The sequence below is a fragment of the Macaca mulatta genome, chromosome 19, assembly GCF_049350105.2.
Source record: "Macaca mulatta isolate MMU2019108-1 chromosome 19, T2T-MMU8v2.0, whole genome shotgun sequence".
Classification (NCBI taxonomy): Eukaryota; Metazoa; Chordata; class Mammalia; order Primates; family Cercopithecidae; genus Macaca; species Macaca mulatta.
This window is the reverse complement of record NC_133424.1, coordinates 69,461,437-69,485,153: the sequence shown is the minus strand read 5'-3', so window position 1 is coordinate 69,485,153 and position 23,717 is coordinate 69,461,437. Positions and strand designations below refer to the sequence as shown.

The following is a 23,717-nucleotide window of genomic DNA, read 5'->3' as shown; positions in this document are numbered from 1 at the left end:
TTAAAAAATTAAAAATAAACAAAAGTTAAAAATACAACTACCATATGATCCACTGGTAGTGATCTATGTCACTACTGGGCATATATCCAAGAAAAAAAAAATTCATATGTCAAAGAGAGATCTACACTCCTATGTTTATTGAAGCACTATTCATAATAGCTAAGAAATCAATCTAAGTGTCCATTATCAGATGATTGAAGAAAGAAAACATGGCATATATACACAATGGAATACTACTCAGCCATGAAAAATAAACCTGTCATTCACAGCAACATGAATGAGCTTGAAAGACATTAAGTGAAATAAGCTAGGCACAGAAAGATAAATACTGTCTGTTTCTACTCATATGGAAGCATAAAAAGTTGAGTAGAATGGTGGTAACCAGAGGCTGGGAAGGATAGCAGCGAGGCAGACAGAGATTGGTTAACAAATACAAAATTACAGCAAGTGAGATTCCATTTCAATAAGTTGTAGTGTTCTGTGGCACTGCAGAATGAGTACAATTGGCAATACATTTTATACATTTTCAAATAGCTAGAAAAGCAGACTGTGAATGTTGCTAAACACAAAGAAATGATAAATGCTTGAGGAGATGGATATGCTAATTACCCTGATCATTACTCTTAGCACACATATATTGAAATATCACACCGAACCCCATAAACATTATGTGTCAATTAAAAACAATAAAAGAAACAAAAAGAATACCAAAAGAGAAATTCCAAAATATTCTGATTAAACATATTAATTACTATGACTGGACTAAATCCGTAGTGACAACTACCTGCATATACACATGCAGGTTCACCTGTTAAAATTCCAGTCACTTTATAGTCAGCCTACACACAATCTTCTGTAAGACTGAAAAATGAGATTCCTTCTTTGTGTTTATTTTCTGAGTTTATCATAATCCTTTAATTTAGCTACATGTCTTATTTCATTTTTGGTTCCAAAATGTCCTCTAGAAAATTGCTGAGGTGAACTTTTAACTATTTACTCTCTCTAAAGAGGAGTAAAGAAGCTGAGAAACCACAATCAGAGGGAAGAACTAGGACTCCCTGGATTACATTATGTACAAACAGCTACAATATCATCTCCATCCCGCAGAAAAATAAAGAAAAACAAATTAACAAGTAGATCCAGATCAAGAAAAAAGTATGTGTACCGGGTGGTTAAAGACACCTGAAGAAACAATTTTTTAAAAAAATCAAAGCGTTTGAAGTGTGCAGTAAAATGTGCCCATTCATATGTACATCCTTATCTCCTTAAATGTCAAAGTATTTCATAACTCAAGCCTCCATCTTTCTCATAAAGATATATGCTTCTGCTCCTCAAGAGTGGAGACAATGCTGTGGAACAAAGTAGGCTTTCACAAAATGTTTTCAAACAAACCATTTGTCTACAGCACTGGACAGCAGTGAATGTATACACAGGGAAAATAAAGGGGATGAGGCTCTTTTGTTTCTGAAACATTTTCCTCTCCCAAATAAAATAACGAGGAGATGACAAATTGCCATGGGCTTGTCAGGGAAGTCTGAAAGAAGCTGTGCTTCCATTTCTTTCTCTTCCCTATTACTCCTCCTCCTTTGCTTGAATGTCCCTGAGATAACATTTCACTGTAAACTAACAAGAAAGATGTGGCTGAAGGTTTTCCTAAGTGCACAATAACCACTGGGTCTCTCTCATGGGCGAATTATCAGATGTAGAATAAGACTCTTGGCTGTGTCAATTTCTAACATAATTGTTTAGATGACAAATGATTATCTAAAACAGGTTTTCACACAGAGATGATGCTTATGAAGCTTCTCTTCAGTATGAATGACCAGACGGTACGAAGTTTCCTCTCACCACAGATTTTCTTCAAGTGGTGATATTCAAAAACTCTTTCCCTAACAGGAATTCGTGGATGTTGACTGAAGTGTGTAAAAGGTCTTCCCACATCTGTTACAATGGTAGGGTTTCTCCCAGGATGAATCCGTTGATGTCGAGTGAGGAGGAATGAGCGGCAATTGAAGGCGTTTCCGTATTCACTGCACTCACTGGGCTACTCTCAGTCTGGATGATGGAGTGTTGAACAAGATCTGTGCTCTCGCAAGAAACGTTCCCACTCTGGATGCGTTCATGGGACTTTTCTGCGGTGTGAATCCGCTGGTGCCTTGTGAGGGGTGACCTGCGGTTGAAGGCCTTCCCGCACTCCACGCACTCATAGGGTTTCTCTCCAGTGTGGATGCTGAAGTGTCGAATGAGGTTTGTGGTCCGACAAAAGGCTTTCCCACATTGGATGCATACGTAGGGCTTCTCTCCAGTATGAATCCACTGGTGCCTTGTCAGCCCTGACATGCGGGTAAAAGCCTTTCCACACTGTAAACATTCATAGGGCTTCTCTCCAGTGTGGATGTTGAAGTGTCGAATGAGGTCTTTTCGAATGCTAAAGGCTTTCCCACATTCTTTGCACTCAAAAGGCTTTTCTCCAGTGTGGGCTCTTTCATGCAAGACATAGGTGGAGTAGTGAGTGAAGGCCTTTCCACACTGACTGCACACAAAGGGCTTCTCACCAGTGTGAATCCGCTCATGCTGCTTGAGGTGTGACCTGCAGTTGAAGGCCTTCCCACACTCAAGGCACTTAAAGGGCCTCTCCCCAGTATGGATAAAGAAGTGTTGAATGAGGGCTGTACTCTCATAAAAGCCTTTTCCACATTCGCTGCATGCGAAGGGTTTTTTCTCATTGTGGCTCTTGTTATGCAAAACGTAATTGGAGCGGTAGGTAAAGGCCTTTCCACATTCATTGCACACAAAAGGCTTCTCTCCACTGTGAACCCGCTGGTGCCGTGTAAGGTGTGACCCGCGGTTGAAGGTCCTTCCACATTCGCTGCACACAAAGGGCTTATCTCCATTGTGAGTCCGCTGGTGCCGTGTGAGGTGTGACCTGCGGTTGAAGTCTTTCCCACACTCCATGCATTTATAGGGCTTCTCCCCAGTATGGATGATGTGATGCTGAAGGAGGTGTTTGCTCTTGCCGAAGGCTTTCCCACATTCTGGGCAATCATAGGGCTTCACACGAGGGAGAATCTGCTCATGCTGAACAAGGAAGCAATTCTCATTAAACATTTCCTCGAATTTATAGGAATTTTCCCCTTCGTGAATCAAGGAATCTGTAACTGGTCCATATGAGTCAAATCCATAAAGAGCATCTTCTGGTGAGACTTGGTTCTGTATCATCATTGAACATATACCATCAGCTGTCGCCAAACCTTCATTTTCAAGGCTCATTTTCCCATGGAGATTCTCACTCTGTGGGTCTGTCCCTGGTCTCAAAAAGTATTCCTGCATTTCAGATGGCCCATCCTGATCCATGGCCTGCCCAAAATAGGAGTATCCTGGGACTCCCTGTGCCAGCTGTTCCTGGAGTGAGACTTCCTCAGGCAAGGCCAGGTGAGAAGGGATAGGCTCTACAGTCTCAGGTTTTGTGCTGTCACCTGAAGGGAATACAATACACAAAAGAGCTTATTAAGATAGTATAGAAGAAATGAAACCACCATTTTGGTGAGAACAGTAAGATGAAAATAGTGATGATTTGAAAATAGCTATGATTTGATGGGCTGGGTACAGTGTCTGATGCCTGTAATCTCAGCACTTTGGGAGGCTGAGGCAAGTGGATCACTTGAGGTCAGGAATTCGAGACCAGCCTGGCCAACATGGTGAAACCTCATGTCTACTAAAAATATAAAAATTGGCCAGGCTTGGTGGCAGGCGCCTATAATCCCAGCTACTTGGGAGGTTGAGACAGAAGGATCGCTTGAACCTGGGAGGTGGAGGCTGCAGTGAGCCAAGACTGAGCCACTACACTCCAGCCTGGGTGACAGAGGGAAACCCATCTCAAAAAAAGGCCAGGTGCGGTGGCTCACGCCTAAAATCCCAGCACTTTGGTTTGGGAGGTTGAGGTGGATCACCCGGGATCCACCCACCTCAGCTTCCAAGGTAGCTGGACTACAGGCATATGGACCACGCCTGGCTTTTTTGTTTGTGTTTTTGTTTTTTTAGATGGAATTTCACTCTGTTGCCTAGGCTGGAGCACAGTGGCATGATCTCAGCTCACTGCAACTTCTGCCTCCTGGGTTCAAGCGACTCTCCTGAATTAGCCTCCCGAGTAGCTGGGACTACAGGCGCCCGCCGCCTCGCCCGGCTAGTTTTTTGTATTTTTTAGTAGAGACGGGGTTTCACCGTGTTAGCCAGGATGGTCTCGATCTCCTGACCTCGTGATCCGCCCGTCTCGGCCTCCCAAAGTGCTGGGATTACAGGCTTGAGCCACCGCGCCCGGCCAATTTTTTGTATTTTTTTTTAAAGAGATGGGGTTTCACCATGTTGCCCAAGCTGGTCTCGAACTCCTGGGCTCAAGTAATCCGCCCACCTCTGCCTCCAAAGTGCTGGGATTATAGACGTGACCCACCGTGCCTGGCCAACTCTTGAAATTTTTAAAGAGAAACCCGGGGGAGAAGCTCAAGCAGAGTACAGACTGGAATAGAGATCCCCACTCACAGTCAAGATGAGACTAGGTGGACAACATAATGATGACACGGTATGGTGAGCTTGCTCAAGAATATGTCAAGGTGCTACAAGAGGCCAGGGAAGGGGCACTTAATGTAGCCTAAATGGGGCAGGGACAGGAAGAGGCCAAGGAAGCTTCCCAGAGGATGCTTCATGAGCTTAAAGTGAGAAGCACATATTAGCCTTAGGACATAGAATATACAAAGACACGGAGTCTTCAGCGAATCTAGGGGACTGCAGTGAGAGGAGGCAGCCCCATGAGAAGTTAAGGCTGGTCAGGATGCAGTGACAGGAAGGGGCAGAGAGGAAGCTGATGCTCAAGATTCTGCCTCAGGGACAGCCAGGGATGGCCACGGCTACTCCTAGGACAGAGCTCCTAGGACAGAGGGTGAACAGAATCCTGGTAGACATATAGAATCCACTGTGTCAGGGTGAAAAATAGGTGAAAAGGCTAACAAACAACTGGATCTTGAAAAAAGAAAATAATAAAACTTCTGCCAGGCACAGTGGCTCATGCCTGTAATCCCAGCACTTTGGGAGGCCGAGGCTGGCAGATCACGAGGTCAGAAGATCGAGACCATCCTGGCTAACACGGTGAAACCCCGTCTCTACTAAAAGTACAAAAAATTTGCCGGGCGTGGTGGCGGGTGCCTGTAGTCCCAGCTACTCGGGAGGCTGAGGCAGGAGAATGGCGTGAACCTGGGAGGTGGAGTTTGCAGTGAGCCAAGATCGCGCCACTGCACTTCTGCCTCGGAGACAGTGAGACTCCGTCTAAAGACAAAAAAAAAAAGAAAATAATAAAACTTTATATCAAGACAATAAAGATCTACCTGAATGAAGAAATTGATAATATAAAGTTATCAATTCTCTCAAAACTGATCCAGAAATTCAATACAACCCTGAGAAACAGTAACTTGAAAACACTAGAAAAAGACACAATCTGAAAGGTACTGCCTGTAATCCTGGCTACTCATGAAGCTGAGCCCAGGAGTTCAAGACCAGCCTGGGCAACATAGCCAGATCCCATCTCTTAAAAAAAATAGTAATAATAAATAAAAGGAATGTGTGGATTAGCCTTGGAGAGTATTTAAGAGTAACAAGGACTGGCTATGAGATAATAGATGAAGCCAACATAAAAGTGAAGATCAGAGTAAGAAGAGAACCAAAGTCTAGAGAGAATAGAAGAAGAGAATCTAAGAGGGCCCAATACTGAAGCACAAAATAGGAAAACTGTGCTGAATTGTGAGTTCATACTAAAGGGAGGTTAAGAGTGTAGCTCTGGAGTCAGAACATCTCAGTTCAAATCTTGCCTGCACCAAATCAGCTGATGTCAGATAAATGATTTAGCTGATCCTAGTCTCCACTTCCTCATCTGAAAAACAGAAACTCTCAGATTCTGTCTCACAGGGTGTGATGACGGTTAAATAGGAAAATTCTTGGCTGGGCACAGTGGCTCATGCCTGTAATCCCGTTACTTTTGGGAGGCTAAGGCAGAAGAATTGCTTGAGGCCCAGAGTTCAAGAGTAGCCTGGGCAATATAGCAATACCCCATCTCTACCAAAAAAAAATAAATTAGCCAGACATTGTAGCGTGAGCCTGTAGTCCAGCTACTTTGCAGAATTGCTTGAGCCCAGAAGTTTAAGGCTACAGTAAGCTACGATGGTGCCACTGCACTCCAGCCTGGGTGACAGAGCAAGATCCTGTCTCTTAAAAAAGGGGAAAATTTCTATAAAGCACTTGGCACAGTGCTAGACAGTACATAAGAGATCGGTAAATTGTGGGCCATCATCAGTTATCATTATGGTCACTGTTGTATTTGAAAATTAGGAATGAAAGGAGTGACCTTACAATGGTTTCTGTGCTGTGATACACAGAAACCTACCACAGGGACTCAAACAGTAAAATGAAATGATGTTTTTTTGTTTGTTTATTTTTTCGAGATGGGGTCTCGCTCTGTCATCCAGTCCGGAGTACAGTGGTGTGATCTTGGCTTACTGCAACCTCCACTTCCCAGGCTCAAGCGATTCTCCTACCCCATCCTCCTGAGTAGCTGGGATTATAGGCACCTGCCACCACACCCAGCTAATTTTTTTATTTTTAGTAGAGATGGGGTTTCACCATGATGGCCAGGCTGGTAACTCCTGACCTCAAGTGATCTGCCTGCCTAGACCTCCCAAAAGGGAATGATGTTATCAAGTGATGATGAAGATGTGGAGCACTGGAAGCTTTCACATGTCCATGGTCAGAAAGTGAAATGGTACATTCTGCAGAACTGCTGGGCAGTTTCTTTTAAAGCTGAACATGGCCACACAGGGTAGCTCATGCCTATAATCCCAGCACTTTGGGAGGCCAAGGAGGGGAGATCAGTGCAGGCCACGAGTTCAAGATGAGCCTGGGCAACACAGTGAGACCCCATCTCTACGAAAGATAATAAAGAAAAAAAGAAAGCTGAATATACAACCTACTCCATGACCTGATGTGTACACACATTAGAGTATATTCTAACAGAATTTACTGTTAACAGAAAATTCAGAAACCAGTATTTACATCCACCAGAAAATATGAACAAGAATACTCTCAGCAACATCCTTCATAATATCCAAAAACTGAAAACAACAGGAACATCCATCAGCAGAGTAATGGACAAATGAATGGCAGTTTCACATACAATGAGAAACTACAACATACTGAGAATGAACCAGCTCCGACTGCATATAAACACGTGAAAAGAATAACACAGACGTGATGATCAAAAGACAGATATGTCAGAGAACACACTGTGCAGTTCAACAACAACCAACCAATCTGTGCTCTTGAAGTCTAAATACGAGCGAATAGAATTAAAGAGGCTATTGAGGGCATAAAATCCTGATGAGGAGCTGGAGATCGCCTGTGTATTGATGTAGGTGGCAGTTACTTTGGTTTATACATAAGCAAAAATTCAGTGAATGGACTTCTGTCTTTTTTTTTTTTTTTTTTTTTTTGAGACAGAGTCTCCTTTTGTCGCCTAGGCTGGAGTGCAGTGGCACGATCTCGGCTCACTGCAAGCTCCGCCTCCTGAGTTTAAGCGATTCTCCTGCCTCAGCCCCCCGAGTAGCTGGGACTACAGGTGTGCACCACCACGCCTGGCTAATTGTTTCATATTTTTAGTAGAGACGGGATTTCGTCATGTTGGCCAGGCTGGTCTCGAACTCCTGACCTCAGGAGATCCACCTGCCTCAGCCTCCCAAAGTGCTGGGATTACAGGCGTGAGCCACCACGCCCGGCCTCAGTGAATGGACTTCTTAAGATTTTTGCACAACACAGCATATGAGTTACAGCTTATTCAAAAAGTGAAAGAGATGGAGGCTTATTATGATGCCCAGGCTGGTCTCGAACTCCTAGCCTGAAGCAATCCTCCCATCTCAGCCTCCAGAGTAGCTGGGATTAGACGCATCTGGCTTCCATTTCAGGGTTATTAATTGACTTGACTGCATTATTGTTGTATCTCAGAGAATACAGAAGCCCAAGGAGAGAGACAGAGAGGGAATGGCCAGTAAGTGGAGCAGTCAGAAAACACATAACATTTATCAATAAAGCTGTCTTACATGGTGCAGTTTGAGGTGCCTCATAGCAATTACAACAGTAACATCAAAGATCACTGATCACAGATCACCGCAATAGATATAATATTAATAAAAAACATTTCAAATACTGCAAGAGGCCAGGCGCGGTGGCTCAAGCCTGTAATCCCAGCACTTTGGGAGGCCGAGGCGGGCGGATCACGAGGTCAGGAGATCGAGACCATCCTGGCTAACACGGTGAAACCCCGTCTCTACTAAAAAATACAAAAAACTGGCCAGGCGCGGTGGCTCACGCCTGTAATCCCAGCACTTTGGGAGGCCGAGGCGGGCGGATCACAAGGTCAGGAGATCGAGACCACGGTGAAACCCCGTCTCTACTAAAAATACAAAAAATTAGCCGGGCGCGGTGGCGGGCGCCTGTAGTCCCAGCTACTCAGGAGGCTGAGGCAGGAGAATGGCGTAAACCCAGGAGGCGGAGCTTGCAGTGAGCCGAGATCGCGCCACTGCACTCCAGCCTGGGCGACAGAGCGAGACTCCGTCTCAAAAAACAAAAAACAAAAACAAACAAACAAACAAAAAAAATACAAAAAACTAGCCGGGCGAGGTGGCGGCGCCTGTAGTCCCAGCTACTCGGGAGGCTGAGGCAAGAGAATGGCGTAAACCCGGGAGGCGGAGCTTGCAGTGAGCTCAGATCCGGCCACTGCATGCCAGCCAGGGTGACAGAGCGAGACTCCGTCTCAAAAAAAAAAAAAAAAAAAAAAAATTAAATACTGCAAGAATTACCAAAATGTGACACAGACAAAAAGTGAGCACATGCTGTTGGAAAAATGGTTGGGACAGACTTGCTCAATTCAGGTTTGCCACAAACATTCAACTTCTAAAAATACAGTAACTGCTAGGTGCAGTAAAGCAAAGTGCAATGAAACAAAGGTAAGCCTTTTTTGCCACATATTGTCTCATTTTACCCACGAGAAAATTGAGGCACTTTTCTGCACTGGCATGGGTATAAAGAAATAAAAAATTCTAAAAAGAAAATTAAGGCACAGAGGAGTTCAGTACTTTGCCCAGGAACACGCAGCTGACAAGGAGTAGAGCTAGGATTGGACTCTGAGGCATCAGACCTTGGTCTCCCAAGTGCTGTGCTCAGAGGAAATGCAGAACTCCCCTGTATGGTGCCAGGAGTCTCAAAACAAGGAGGCTATAAAGAAGAATGGGAGATACGAGTGGAAAAACTCAATCCTAAGGGAACCGGGCAGCAGAGTGAGGGGTAGACGTGGTGACTCCATACTTCGACATTTCATGAACCACTGAAAAATAAAAAACTGGGAGGGAACTCCAAACAGCAATTTTGCCACATACAGACATTTGCACAAACATCAAAATCAACACTTCACAAAAGAAAGAACTTGTATCAAGAAAAAAATGCAACAAACAGCATCTCACAATGAAGGTATATCTGTTAAACTGAATGAATGAATTTTCTGAGGTGTTCATTGCAATGGCCCTATTATCCTTACTCACTGAGGATGGGGATGCTGGGAAAATTAAGTGAGAAGAGTATCAACAGAGAAACAACAAAAATATGTAGGAAGTAGTAGTGCTAAGGAATGTGTGAGTCTCAGAGAACAAGAACTAGATGGTCACTTTATTCCACACAATAGCTAAGCCAGAAAAAGCCACTATGAAAAGACAGTGACAGGAGCAGACCCATAAAGGGAAGCCAGCACAAGATACCCAGTGTTAGTCCCACAAGGGGCCTGGCTGCAAATCCCACCTTTGGGTTCTACAAAACATCCCCATTTCCTGGTAACGGATCCCTCTCCTTTGGCTGTGACCACAAGCAAACTACATTTCTTAGCCAACCCTTTCTAAGTAAGACACAAAGAGATCAGGAGGAATCAAGTGAGTCAAAATAATGAGGCCAGGCGTGGTGGCTCATGCCTGTTATCCCAGCACTTTGGGAGGCCAAGGTGGGCAGATCACCTGAGGTCAGGAGTTTGAGACCAGCCTGACCAACATGGAGAAACCCCATCTCTACTAAAAATAAAAAAATAAGCTGAGTGTGGGGGCACATGCCTGTAATCCTAGCTACTCTGGAGGCTGAGGCAGGAGAATCACTTGAATCCGGGAGGCGGAGGTTGTGGTGAGCCAAGATCACGCCACTGCACTCCAGCCTGGGCAATAAGAGCGAAACTGTGTCTCAAAAAAAAAAAAAAAAAAAGAAAAAAAAAAAATTGAGTCAAGCTTTGGGAAACAGGAGGGCTGGCTCCCAAGACCTATTCCACTAGCCCGGCCTGAAGCCAGAATGAAGCTGAATTAGGCTAGAATGAAGCTGCTTTCAGGTGCCCCTGATGTTGGAGAGGAGAGGACAGGCCTTACCCAGTGCGACCAGAAGCCCACAGGTCTCCAGCATCACCTCCACGTACAAGGCCCTCTGGGTCACGTCCAACTGCCCCCACTCCTCCTGGGTAAATGTCACAGCCACGTCCTCGAAGGTCACAGACTCCTGAAAAGTCAAACAGAGCCAGTAATGTTTCCTTTGCAACTGTGGAATAGGATTAGAACCTGTCACTCCAGCACTGCAAAAGATGCACAGAGAATCAAAGGCCAAATCACCAAGCACCTCCAAAGGGCCTAGATCTGTGCTAGGATCAAGGGGAATGTGGACACTGCCTTGCATGGATTACAGCAGCGAAGAGGAGACAGAAGAGGCTGAGGCAGAATTGCTTGAACCTGGGAGGTGGAGGCTGCAGTGAGTTGAGATCGTGCCACTGCACTCTAGCCTGGCAACACAGCAAGACTCCATCTTAAAAAAAAAAAAAAAAAAAAAAAGGCCTCATATGCAGGAAACCACTAGAACTTGACACAGAAATAAGGTTAGGACAATCCGAAGCGGACTGAGAGGCACAGACAGTAAGCACTCTGACATATCAGAGGAATGGGAAAGAATAATAATAATAACATCAACACCAGCAACAATAACAGGAACAGTACCTGAGTCTTACCGATCCTCCCTGTGTGCCTGCCTCATGCTGACAGGTTTACATGCCATGGTAAAGTGACTGAAAGTCCCCAGCTCAGGAGCCAGACTCCTGAGGTTTAAAACCAAATTCCTGAAATCAACATGTGCCTGCTATGTGACCTTAGGGACCTCATTTCATTTCGCTGAGCCTCGATTTCCAGGTTAGTATAACCGTGTTTCCCACCTCATCAAGAATAGTCAAGGCTGGGCATGGTGGCTCATGCCTGTAATCCCAGCACTTTGGAAGGCTGAGGCACGTGGATTACCTGAGGTCAGGAATTCGAGACCAGTCTGACCAACATGGTGAGACCCCGGCTCTATTAAAAATACAAAAAGTAGCCAGGTGTGGTGGCACAAACCTGCAATCCCAGCTACTAGGGAGGCTGAGGCAGGAGAATAGCTTGAACCTGGGAGGCAGAGGTTGCAGTGAGCCAAGATTATGCCACTGCACTCCAGTCTGGACAATGGAGCGAGACTCTGTCCCCCCCCCCCCAAAAAAAGAATAGTCAAAAGAACTAAAGAAAAACTGTTTGTAGGTTGGGCATGGTGACTCACACCTGTAATCCCAGCAGTTTGGGAGGCCGAGGTGGGCAGACCATGAGGTCAGGAAATCGAGACCATCCTGGCCGGCAAGGTGAAACCCTATCTCTACTAAAAATACAAAAATTAGCTGGGCGTGGTGGTGTGTGCCTGTAAGTCCTAGCTATTTGGCAGGCTGAGGCAGGACAATCACTTGAACGCGGGAGGCGGAGGTTGCAGTGAGCCAAGATCGCACCACTGAACTCTGGCCTGGCAACAGAGCTAGACTCTGTCTCAAAAAAAAAAAAAAAAAAAAAAAGGAAAGAAAATGAAACAAAGAAAAACTGTTTGTAAAAAAAGAAAAAAAAAAAACCAAAAAAACACCGAGGCAAAGGCTACACACGGCATCTGAATTTACCATCATCATCTCTATGTCATACTCAGAGACCTGAGGCCCAGATCTCAGGTCCCAGAAGCTCTACCAGTCTACCCAAAGTCACATGTCTTCATGTCTTTTTTTTTTTCCAGATGGTTTCACTCTGTCACCCAGGCTGGAGTGCAGTGGCACAATGTCGGCTCACTGCAGCCCTGACCTCCTGTGGTCTAGTGATCCTCCCACCTCAGCCTCCTGCGTAGCTGGGACTACAGGCACAAGATGCCACACCAGTCTAATTTTTTGTAGTTTTTGTAGAGATAGGATTTCCCCATGTTGCCCAGGCTGGTCTTGAACTCCTGGGCTCAAGCAGTCCACCCACCTCGGCCTCCCAAAGTGCAGGGATTACAGGTGTGAGCCACCATGCCCAGCCCAGAGTCACAGGTCTTATCAACAGAGGCAGGATTTAAGCCCAGGGCCCTCTGGTCTAATTATGTAACCTGACATTTCTCTATTAGCAAAGTTAATGCAGTTAATGAGGATGAAGCATTTCAAATCCATATATCCATTTCAGCCACTCCCATGGACAAGCGCAGAGAAGTGTAGTCATCATCATCCACCTCACCAAAGAATCACCTGAGGTGGTGCCACCTGATCAGGTGTTAGGGCCTGGACCTGCTTCCAAGGAGAATTCACAATGAGCCATCACTTCCTTTTCTACCTGAGTCCTACTAGCAGGTAACCCTGAAGCCAGAATATTCCAGCAGCAAGCAAACAAGAGTCACAGAGGGCACAGCAGGTTGTAGCCATGAGAATATGGGCCCATCTGCAGATTATATCTATCCTGGCTGAGTAGGAGAGTACATTCAGCAACAAAACCATACAAACGTGCCCTCTCAGAATATGTCAGCAGGTAAGGGAGTAAGGGGAACCACATATAAAACCACCGTGGAAGCCACACAGGTCCCCTGGGAACTCCTTAAACAACCAATATACCATTTTTTAAGTCTACACAGTTCCCCCAGTATGAAAGGCCATGACTCCTCATGCCCAAGACCACGGCTAGAAGGAGGCCTCATCTTGCAAAGTTTACTTTAGGTGTCACCCCCAGGCCTCCCTAACCATTGCAGGTAAAGAAGAGGTTAAAAACAGACTATGATGGTAAACATACCAGTTGTTAGTTTCTGATACTTAAGAGCTACAGTGATGCAAGGCAAGTAATTGAACGTCTGTGACCCTCAAATTGCTCTTGTGTAAAACAATGATGACAATATAACCTAATTCTAAAGAGTTCAGGATTAAGCCGGTGCGGCGGCTTACACCTGTAATCCCAGCACTTTGGGAGACCAAGGCGGGTGGATCACCTGAGGTCAGGAGTTTAAGACCAGTGTGGCCAACATGGTAAAACCCCGTCTCTACTAAAAATACAAAAATTAGCCAGGCGTGGTGGCGTGCACCTGTACTCCCAGCTACTCAGGAGGCTGAGGCAGGAGAATCGCTTGAACCCAGAAGACGGAGTTTGCAGTGAGCCAAGGTCACACCACTGTACTCCAGCCTGGACGACAGAGCAAGACTCCGTCTCAAAAAAAAAAAAAAAAAAAAAAAAAATCAGGATTACACGAGCTGAGGGTTAAATATTACCCACCGATCAGCCCACAGCAAGGACTCAACGACAGTCAGTTAATATCATTCTTTCTAATTATTTTTCTTTGTTCTCATTACGTCCTTGACAAACTCAAATCCACAAGCTTCTTTAACACCATCAGATTCTCTACACAAAAATACCAGACTCTGGGCAAGGGTGTAAGGTGCCACTTTAGCCGGAGTTGCCAAAAAAGGCACCTCCAAATACGTGACATCTGGACAGAGGCCAGAAGGATGTGGGACGGAGGCCCCCCACTACCGCGGCAGTGTTCGAGGTAAAGGGGGGTCAAGGAGAAAGGCTGGAAAATGGAAGAGGAGTCTGTACGGTCAGCTTGGTGGCTCTGAAGAGCAAAGGACCAGGGAAAAACGCAAAGACACAAGGTCGGGGTGGTTGGCCAAGGGGATGGGGTAGGGGCTGGCAGGCCGCAGACAAGGCTGGATTTAGGGGAAGTGTGATGAGAGCCCCAGAAGGAAGCATCACTCCTCCTTCAACCACGGATTGAACACCTATCAGAGGCCAACACTGTTGCAGGACTGCGGATAAAGGAAATGACAAGCCACGGCCATTTCTCTTAAACGATGGCGACAAAGAAAAATCCTGTGGCTGTCTTGGCTTCCAGCCTGCCCACGAGGCCTCCAGAAATAGCAGAGCAGCAGCAAGTCCGAAACCTCGTCCACTCACCTGCGCCGGAGCCATCCACGCCGCCGCCATCCCGGGAATGCCGCGGATCAGCCGACCACAGCCCTTCTCTGTCCTGGGCGGGGCGACCTCGGCTGACTTTCGCACTCTGAGCCTCAGTTTTCCCCCCAAAAAAATGCGCACAAGGCCCAGGGCGCAGCGTCGGGGCTGAGGAGACGGAGGGCGGCTGCGGAGGCCTAGGCCTCGACGGGCGCCAGTGGGATGCCTCGTTAGGGGAGAAGCGGGGCGTCAGGCTCCCGCCAAGACGCGGAGAAGGGGCGTAACCGCTTCACTACCCTTCCCTGCTCAGGCCGCAGAACGCGCCCACCCAGCGCTCTAGGCCCCACACTGTTTCAGGGCCAAGCCGGCCCACGGAGATGACGTCACACGAAGAAGCGGAAGTCCCGCCTCCGCCGCCCTGGCCCGCAGATAACGCTCCTGTCCTGGGCCGTCAATGGCCCAGAGTCCGCGGCCGACGCAAGGGACGGTGCCTTCTGGGTAATGCAGTTTTTCCCTTACATCTACCGGGTGTGGGAACTCACCCAGCGCATCCGACTCCACGTAAGTGCGCACCAGAACCCCCGCGTCGTCTTAGGGCCGCCGCTTTAGTATAGGCACACGTCGGAGGGTCGAAAGGTCCCTTCAAGCTCAGGAAAATCGAGGTCAGGAGGCGGGGATAGTCGCCCCGATTCAGACCCCGAACAAAGGTGCTTACCCTGCTGTGGGGCTGGGCCCGCGACTTCTCGCTCGCTTTGCCTCTTTTCTGGATCTTTTCATAGAAGAAAAGGATAAATGAGCAGTTAAAATAGCCACCCAAAGGAGGACGCCTGACAGTGTGCCCGGCCTGCTGGGAAAGGACAGACCGCCCTCTATTGGGCCTCCTTTGGCCGGGCCCAGCCTTCAAAGGATGCAGGGACTTCCGGGTGATGTAATAGGCTTCGCGTTCGCCACGTGTGGACTTCCCATACCCTGAGGTGGGGAGGCTGCTAGTGGAGCAGGCTTGCAGGGAAGCCCAGTACTCCCATTTCAAGCATGATCAGTTTGAAACGTCAGTGAGACCTCAAAGCGTAGTGCCATCTACTCAACCTATGATTCAACATTGGCAGAGGGTTCGAGAATGGATATATAAATTTGAGAGTTACCGTAAACTGTTACTTCAAGTCATGTTATTAGGTGAGGCTATGAAAAGAATGGATAAGTGACGGGAAAGAGGGGAACCCTGGCCCAACCCAGCATTAACTGGTTGCAGACAGGTGACCAATAAAGTCATGTTAGGATTTTAACAATCCTATATTATGCAAAAGATATCTATATTATGCAAAGTGTTCGTAGTCCTCATCAGTAACTTTTTTTTTCTTTTCATGATTATGAAAGTGAGAGAATAAAGTCCAGCTTTCAATGGTTTGACGATATATATGGTTATGAAAATAGAAACAAGGTGTGCAGAACGTACTCCCCAAGAGATTTAATTTCGAGATTGAAAATAGTCAACGAATGGAGATGGGGTCAATTTCCTACACGATGCTGTCTATAAAATACTTCTGGAGAAATATTTTTGGCTAAATTAGTGTTCTAGCAACACTGTTATTCATCATTGGCAATAAAAAGACATCATTCTCTTTTTCACATACTTATGACTCTTATAATTAAATCTTTTTTTTTTTTGAGATGGAGTTTCACTCTTGTTGCCCAGGCTGGAGTGCAATGGCACGATCTCGGCTCACTGCAACCTCCGCCTCCTGGGTTCAAGCGATTCTTCTGCCTCAGCCTCCCAAGTAGCTGGGATTACAGGCATGAGACCCCACGCGTGGCTATTTTTAGTAGAGACGGGGTTTTTCCATATTGGTCAGGCCGGTCTCGAACTCCCGACCTCAGGTGATCCGACCGCCTCGGCCTCCCAAAGTGTTGGGATTACAGATGTGAGCCAACGCGCCTGGCCAGACTCTTATAATTAAATTTAAATGTTTTTTTCAGAGGCGTATGAACCAGAGCAACTCCATCTTAAATAGGAGCTGGGTAAAATGAAGCTAAAGCCTACTAGGCTGCATTCCCAGACAGTTAAGGCATTCTGAGTCACAGGATGAGATAGGAGGTCAGCACAAAATACAGGTCATAAAGACCTTGCTGATAAAATAGGTTGCAGTAAAGGAGCTGGCCAAAACCACCAAAACCAACACGGTGACGAGAGTGACCGCTGGTCGGCCTCACTGCTACACTCCCACCAGTGCCGTGACAGTTTACAAATGCCATGGCAATGTAAGGAAGTTACCCTATGTGGTCCGAAAAGGGGAGGCATGAATAATCCACCCATTGTTTAGCGTGTCATCAAGAAATAACCATAAACATTTGCAACCAGCAGCCCTCGGGGCTGCTCTGTCTATGGAGTAGCTATTCTTTATTCCTTTACTTTCTTAATAAACTTGCTTTCACTTTACTCTATGGTCTCGCCCTGAATTATTTCTTGCGCGAGATCCAAGAACCCTCTCTTGGGGTGAGGATTGGGACCCCTTTCCTGTAACATATTCCTGGCCACCGCGGAAGAGACTATACTGCAGAAACCCCTGACCCAAAGGCTAACTTTGGGTGTGTGGTGGGATCCAGTAACACCTTTCTTGCAAACCACAAAAGGAACAATACTGAGGAGATCCCCCTGACCCAAAGGAAATAGACTGCAGCACTGATTGGACCACTTTGGATAAGTGGTGGGGTATCCAAGTTAAGAATGGGATTGGGATAGACGCTCAAGTTAGGGGAGTTATAGTCTCTCCTAAGACAGAGTGGGTTAGAGGCCCCTCTTAATAAAAGGCAAGGACACTTGACCGACTTTGGGTTAGAGGCCCAAGTCAGGAGGATTAGAGTCGCTTCTAAGATTTAGGGGATTAGAGACCCCTCTCAGTAAAGTCTCTGCTGGCTAAGAACAGGTTTGGCACCGTGGGATGTTAACTCCTATTCTCTTTGGATTAATCTGCCTTGCATTCTTTGTTGATGACTGTGGGCAACAGGGTTAGGCATGTACAGGATCATGAGACACGGGGAGCTTTTTCCTCCCGCAAAAGGGGAAACTTGAGAGCTGAGGGCACTGCCGGAAAAAAATACCTTCACGACAGCAGCCGCAGCCGCCTGAACTTTTCAGTGTCACTACAATGGGTGGGTCTTTCTCTGGCCTCCCTGATCATTTCCCCTTCCTTGGGAAAGTATTGCCTGTGGAAAGTATTTCCTGGGAAAATATTACCTGGGAAAGTATTTCCCTTTCTTATCTTTTCTGTTACTCAGGGCGACCATCTTCCCCAGAGACCACATGTTGAAACTCCAAGTCAGAGGCTGGATTAAAGATGACGGGGCCCATCTGGGGGCAAATTTAAGCCTTGCCATTTTAATATTGGGTGCTAAGCAGAGTGGCTAATGTGTATGTTTTATCGCATGTATTTTGTTCTGGTCAGAATGAAAAAAGGTAATTTTTCTTTATAATGCGACTTGGCCCCCAGGGCAATGCTGCCACAAGCCAGATCACTGGGACCACTCAGAAAAAGGGAACACAGAAATCTCGCATGCCAGCACAAGGGTAAGAATTTGTTACCAGTCAGATTTCTGATTTCTCTCTCTATGCAAATGGTTGAATGAATGGTAAAATAATAATAATAATAATAACAAATCAATAAATCAGTGTTTATCTCCTCTGTAAAGTTTTGATTAATGTGAAAAAGAATTGTAAGGCTAGTCTTAAGCTGGTGTATTTTGTGCTTTGAATTCATTTTTCTGTAGGATAAAACATGGGCTTAGAACACCTGTAAGCCCGCTTTTCAAGACGACCCAGCAAGCTGGTCAAGTCCCTGACACAAACAAACTGGATGAAGTCTCCCCCTTGTTTTATGTCCTTGGGAGCTTGGCCTTTTAACCATGTAGTGGTACCTTCTCTTGGTCTCTGCCTTCTAGGGAACAGGAATTTTAGGGTTCATGTCATAGTCAGCTCTAAAAATCATATTAAGTAGTTAAAAGCCCTTGCAAGCTCAAAATTAACTACTCTAGGCTTCTGTGAAAGGAAGTGGGCATCGTCCTGTGCTGTAGCTCAGTAACTAAGGTTTTTGCACTTCCACAGTGGCAGTCTGGGTTTGATACCCCACCTAGGAAGTAAGTCATTTCTGGTTTAATATCTGCGGGACCTTGTCTATTCTCGTCTCCTCCACAGACTGTTTTAAATTGTCCTTTTTCTGTGCACCTAGGAGATAACCTTTGGTAAAGTTCAGAAGCTAGAAATATTGGCTTCTTGGCATGGCTAAAGTTGGGTAATAAGAGATTTGAAAGGATTTCTTTTTTAAAGAGCACTATGGTTAAAAGTTAGCTTAATTAAAAGTGGATAGGCTGGGTGTGGTGGCTTATGCCTGTAATCCCAGCACTTTGGGAGGCCGAGGCGGGTGGATGACTTCATTACTGGAAGCCAGTAATCCAGTTAAAAAACTGGCAAATGAAAAATCTTACAAGTGCTGAATCTTTTGTGTGTCTGTGTATTTATATGTGTTGTATGTTTAGATATAAAAGAGTTCTAATTAGAGTTCTAATTAATTGCCTTAGAAAAATAAGTGCTTAAATCAAATATTTTGTCAGCAAAATAGAAACTGTAATGCATTTTTGTTCTTGTGACTTTAGTAATCTTTTGGAAAGAAAGACAGTTTTAGAGATTATTGGTAAAATAAAATATCTTGAAAATGTAGATGCTTGGTCTAAATTAAGGTCAGATATCAGATTGCTAAATGCTTTAAGGTCAAACTGTTTCTTTAACTTTTGAAAATTGTTCAATTTACCTACCCTTAAAGCCAGTAGATTCTAGGTAAGGCCTGGGGACCTCTGGAGTTAGCCACACCCCCTTTTAACCATAGTGCTTTTAACCATAGTGCTCTTTAGTTATGCTGGAGATTCAATTCCTATTTGCACTTCTGCCTGGTGTGTCCTAGGCAGGCTCCACACCTAGTACATAATTAAAATTCCTTACTTACCAAGGTTTTCACCAAAAATAAAAGTTGCTAAGAGTTAACATTATAACATGTAACTGACACTACTAAAGAAACAATTTTACATGGAAGGGGTGTAAGAAAAGCAAATGTGTTTTTGGTTAAAAAAAAAAAAGAAAAAGAAAATGATTATAAGAAGGCATGGAAATGTGGACATTTTTTCTGCCTAAAGTGTTGAACGTTTGTTTTAAGTAAGAAAAAAAATCTAAATATTTAAACAAGTTCTGGAAGGTTTATAAAAATTAATTGTAAGAGATTCTGTGTGTGAACATATTGGCTAAAGTTAAAGGGGCATTACTCTGTTTTTCCATAAATTAAACATTCATCTCAAAAAAAAAAAAAAAAAAGAATCTTACCTTATGGTTAAACATTAAAATTGGGTAAATATGTCTATAAGGGTTTTTTTTTTTTTTTTTTTTTTTTTGAGACAGAGTCTTGCTGTGTCACCCAGGCTGGAGTGCAGTGGCACTATCTTGGCTCACTGCAATCTCCACCTCCTGGGCTCAAGTGATTCTCCTGCCTCAGCCTCCCGGAGTAGCTGGGACTACAGGTACCTGGATAATTTTTTTTTTTTTTTTTTTTTTTTGAGATGGAGTATCGCTGTGTTGCCCAGGCTGGAGTGCAGTGGCCCGATCTCTGCTCACTGCAAGCTCCACTGCCTCCCGGGTTCATACCATTCTCCTGCCTCAGCGTCTGGAGAAGCTGGGACTACAGGCGCCCGCCACCACGCCCCACTAATTTTTTTGTATTTTTAGTAGAGACGGGGTTTCACCGTGTTAACCAGGATGGTCTCCATCTCCTGACCTCGTGATCTGCCCGCCTCAGCCTCCCAAAGTGCTGGGATTACAGGCGTGAGCCACTGCGCGCGGCCTAATTTTTGTATTTTTAGTAGAGACGGGGTTTCACCATGTTGGTCAGGCTGGTTCGAACTCCTGACCTCATGATCTGTGCACCTCGGCCTCCCAAAGTGCTGGGATTACAGGTGTGAGCCACCGCATCCGGCCATCTATAAGGTTTTATTAAAAATTGGGCTTCACATTAATAGTACATTAATGTAAAGGTGAAATTTGGCTTATTTGGTATAAAGATCATACAGGAAGCATTATCAAATGTGAAATGGTGTTTTGCTTTCTTTGGATTATATTTGCATAAATATGTTATTGGTATATGTTCCAAAATTATGGGAAACTCCTATAATTCTAATATGACTTAGTGTATGTTATTAATAATTATAATTGTTATGTAAAATTTTGTGTGCCACAGAACCAAATTTCCTTATCAATTGTGGCCTTAATAGTGGCTGTCCTGAAACTTCTTATCATCCACAGACAATTGTCTTGTTTTAATCATCTTTAGAAGATGGTTTATAATCAACTATAGAACTCCAGGCTGGGCGGGTGCAGTGACTCAAACCTGTAATCCCAGCACTTCGGGAGGCCGAGGAGGGTGGATCACGAGGTCAGGAGTTGGAGACCAGCCTGGCCAACATAGTGAAACCCTGTCTCTACAAAAAAAATACAAAAAAAGTAGCCAGGCATGGGGGCGGGCACCTGTAATCCCAGCTACTCGGGAGGCTGAGGCAGGAGAATCGCTTGAACCTGGGAGGCAGAGGTTGCAGTGAGCTGGGATTGCGCCGCTGGACTCCAGCTCGGGTGACAGTGTGAGACTCCATATCCAAAAAGAAAAAAAAAGGGCCGGACACGGTGGCTCACGCCTCTAATCCCAGTACTTTGGGAGGCAAAGGCGGGCAGATCATGAGGTCAGGAGTTTGAGACCAGCCTGGCCAATACAGTGAAACCCTGTGTCTCCTAAAAATATAAAAATTAGCCGGGTGTGGTGGCGCAGGCCTGTAGTCCCAGCTCCTTGGGAGGCTGAGGAAGGAGAATCGCTTGAACCCAGGAGGTGAAGGTTGCAGTGAGCTGGGATTGCGCCACTGGACTCTAGCTCGGGTGACAGTGCGAGACTCTGTTTCAAAAAAAAAAAAAAAAAAAAAAAGTGGGGGGGCCTGGGCATGGTGGCTCACTCCTGTAATCCCAGTACTTTGGGAGGCCGAGGCAGGCAGATCATGAGGTCAGGAGTTTGAGACCAGCCTGAATATGGTGAAACCCCATCTCTACTAAAAATGTAAAAAGTTAGCCAGGTGTGGTGGCACAGGCCTGTAGTCCCAGCTACTCGGGAGGCTGAGATAGGAGAATCACTTGAACCTGGGAAGTGGAGGTTGCAGTCAGCTGAGATTGTGCCACTGCACTCAAGCTTGGGCAACAGAGTGAGACTCTGTCTCGAAAAAAAAGAAAGAACTCTAGCAGGTGTTCTTAAATGCAGGTTTTCTGGCTGGGTGCGGTGGCTCACACCTGTAATCCCAGCACTTTCGGAGGCCGAGGTGGGCAGATCACGAGGTCAGGAGATTGAGACCAGCCTGGCCAACATGGTGAAACCCTGTCTCTACTAAAAATACAAAAAATTAGCCGGGCATGGTGGCAGGCGCCTGTAGTCCCAGCTGCTTGTAATTCCAGGCTGAGGCAGGAGAATGGCGTGAACCTGGGAGGCGGAGCTTGCAGTGAGCTGAGATCAGGCCACTGCACTCCAGCCTGGGCGACAGAGCGAGACTCCAAAAAAAAAAGCAGGTTTTCTGATAATTTTGGACATAGTGATATTAGAATAGAGGAAAAAACTTTTAGAACTCTCATAGAGAACTGAAATGTTCATAAGTATCAAACAGAAGTTAACTACATGGACTAAACTGAAGAAGTCTAATGTTTTTAACTTTGTTTAAAACATTGCTGGTCCTTTGTTTTGTTTTTCAGAGTCAAGGAAACTTTTCATTTGAGCTATTTGCAGCATTTACTAGTTGAATATACTCCTATGAACAAAATTTGGAAAGTATTTGTTTCTCTCTACCTGATTTCTCCAGAATTTGGAAACTAGTTGTGAGTATTCTTAACTTATGGCAATATAGTTATTTGCATAAGTGCAATAAGAATCTGTTTTCCTTTATAACAGGACATAATTGGAGAAATTGGTTATTTTACCAAGGGTTTGACCAGAATGATGTGCTTTCCTTTAAGGAATCAAAGTTGACTTGTAGAGCCAATAAAAGCCCTTTGGGGAACTGGCCTCACACCTTTGCCTACACAGTCCCTCTACAGAGTTTCTGACCTGTGGTTAAGTAAAGAATGTCACTTTCTCACAGTCCAGGAGCTCCACATTATCTTAGGACCTCAAAAGGAGAGGAATTTACCCAACTTATAGGTATTTGAAGGTACATACCCATGGCAGGGCTCAGCTTTAAAAAAGTCTTATCGGAGATTCTCTATGAAACAAAGTTCCATCAAAGCCAATTAAAAAGCCTATGTAGGCCAGGCGCGGTGGGTCATGCCTGTAATCCCAGCACTTTGGGAGGCCGAGGCGACTGGATCACAAGGTCAGGAGATCAAGACCATCCTGGCTAACGTGGTGAAACCCTGTCTCTACTAAAAATACAAAAAATTAGACAGGTGTGGTGGCGGGCGCCTGTAGTCCCAGCTCCTCGGGAGGCTGAGGCAGGAGAATGGCGTGAACCCGAGAGGCAGAGCTTGCAGTGAGCCGAGATTGTGCCACTGCACTCCAGCCTGGGCGACAGAGCGAGACTCCATCTCAAAAATAAAAAATGAAAAAAGCCTATGTGAAAAATAATTATTCTTGCTGCACTTTATATAAATAATCAGACCAAGTATAATAAAGCAAAACAGGCTTACCCTAATTTGTCTTTAGTAAAAATGGGAAACTGGAGAGAGAAATATTGTATTTCAAGAACTATGGTATACTTGTTACTAAATTCTAGTCTCATTAGTTCTTTTTAAGTTTGTTTCTGTAATTTAAGCTAACCCTGCTTATTCCTGTGAACCAACATCTCTGATTGCTGCTCAGAAGAAACAAGAGGGATGGGTAATGTAAAAATCTGGATCAATATTCTAATTCTGGGCACATTATAATCAGCTAACAACCCCATGTCAGCTTAGTTCCAACAGTTGCTCAGTTCATGAAAAGCCTTCTAATTTAGTTTACTTAGAATAACTTTACTTATTTTGCTTTACTCTTGTGGAATATATTGCTGTTATACTCTTTGTGTAGGAATACAGGAGAAGCTTACTGAATGTTTTCTTTTTATTCTTTTTTGTTTGATGGAGTCTCACTCTGTTGCTCAGGCTGGAGTGCAGTGGCACGATCTCGGTTCACTCTGCCTCTCGGGTTCAAGAGATTCTCCTGCCTCAGCCTCCCGAGTAGCTGGGACTACAGGCACGAGCCACCATGCCCCACTAATTTTTTGTATTTTTAGTAGAAACGGGGTTTCATCATGTTAGCCAGGATGGTCTTGATCTCCTGACCT

The 23,717-nt window shown here is 45.2% G+C and overlaps 1 protein-coding gene and 1 long non-coding RNA gene across 3 annotated transcripts; one reads left to right on the top strand and one right to left on the bottom strand.

Annotated features, from left to right (window-relative positions):
• Positions 1-111: 111 nt before the first annotated feature.
• On the bottom strand, positions 112-15,204 carry ZNF460 (zinc finger protein 460). Of its 2 annotated transcripts, none has more exons than XM_015125085.3 (3): positions 15,061-15,204; positions 10,488-10,614; positions 112-3,476 (listed from the first exon to the last, which is right to left on the bottom strand). In XM_015125085.3, exons 2-3 carry the CDS (start codon positions 10,519-10,521, stop codon positions 1,945-1,947), a joined length of 1,566 nt encoding a protein of 521 aa, XP_014980571.2. In that variant the 5' UTR covers positions 10,522-10,614; positions 15,061-15,204; the 3' UTR covers positions 112-1,944. The 2 variants fall into 2 exon arrangements, with proteins under 2 accessions (XP_014980571.2, XP_002801459.2); XM_002801413.4 differs by lacking the exon at positions 15,061-15,204 and adding an exon at positions 14,349-14,722.
• On the top strand, positions 14,846-22,223 carry LOC144337113 (uncharacterized). Its single transcript, XR_013409737.1, has 3 exons — positions 14,846-14,906; positions 17,831-17,907; positions 22,156-22,223. It is a non-coding gene; the product is annotated as an uncharacterized LOC144337113 (long non-coding RNA).
• The last annotated feature ends 1,494 nt before the right edge of the window (positions 22,224-23,717 follow it).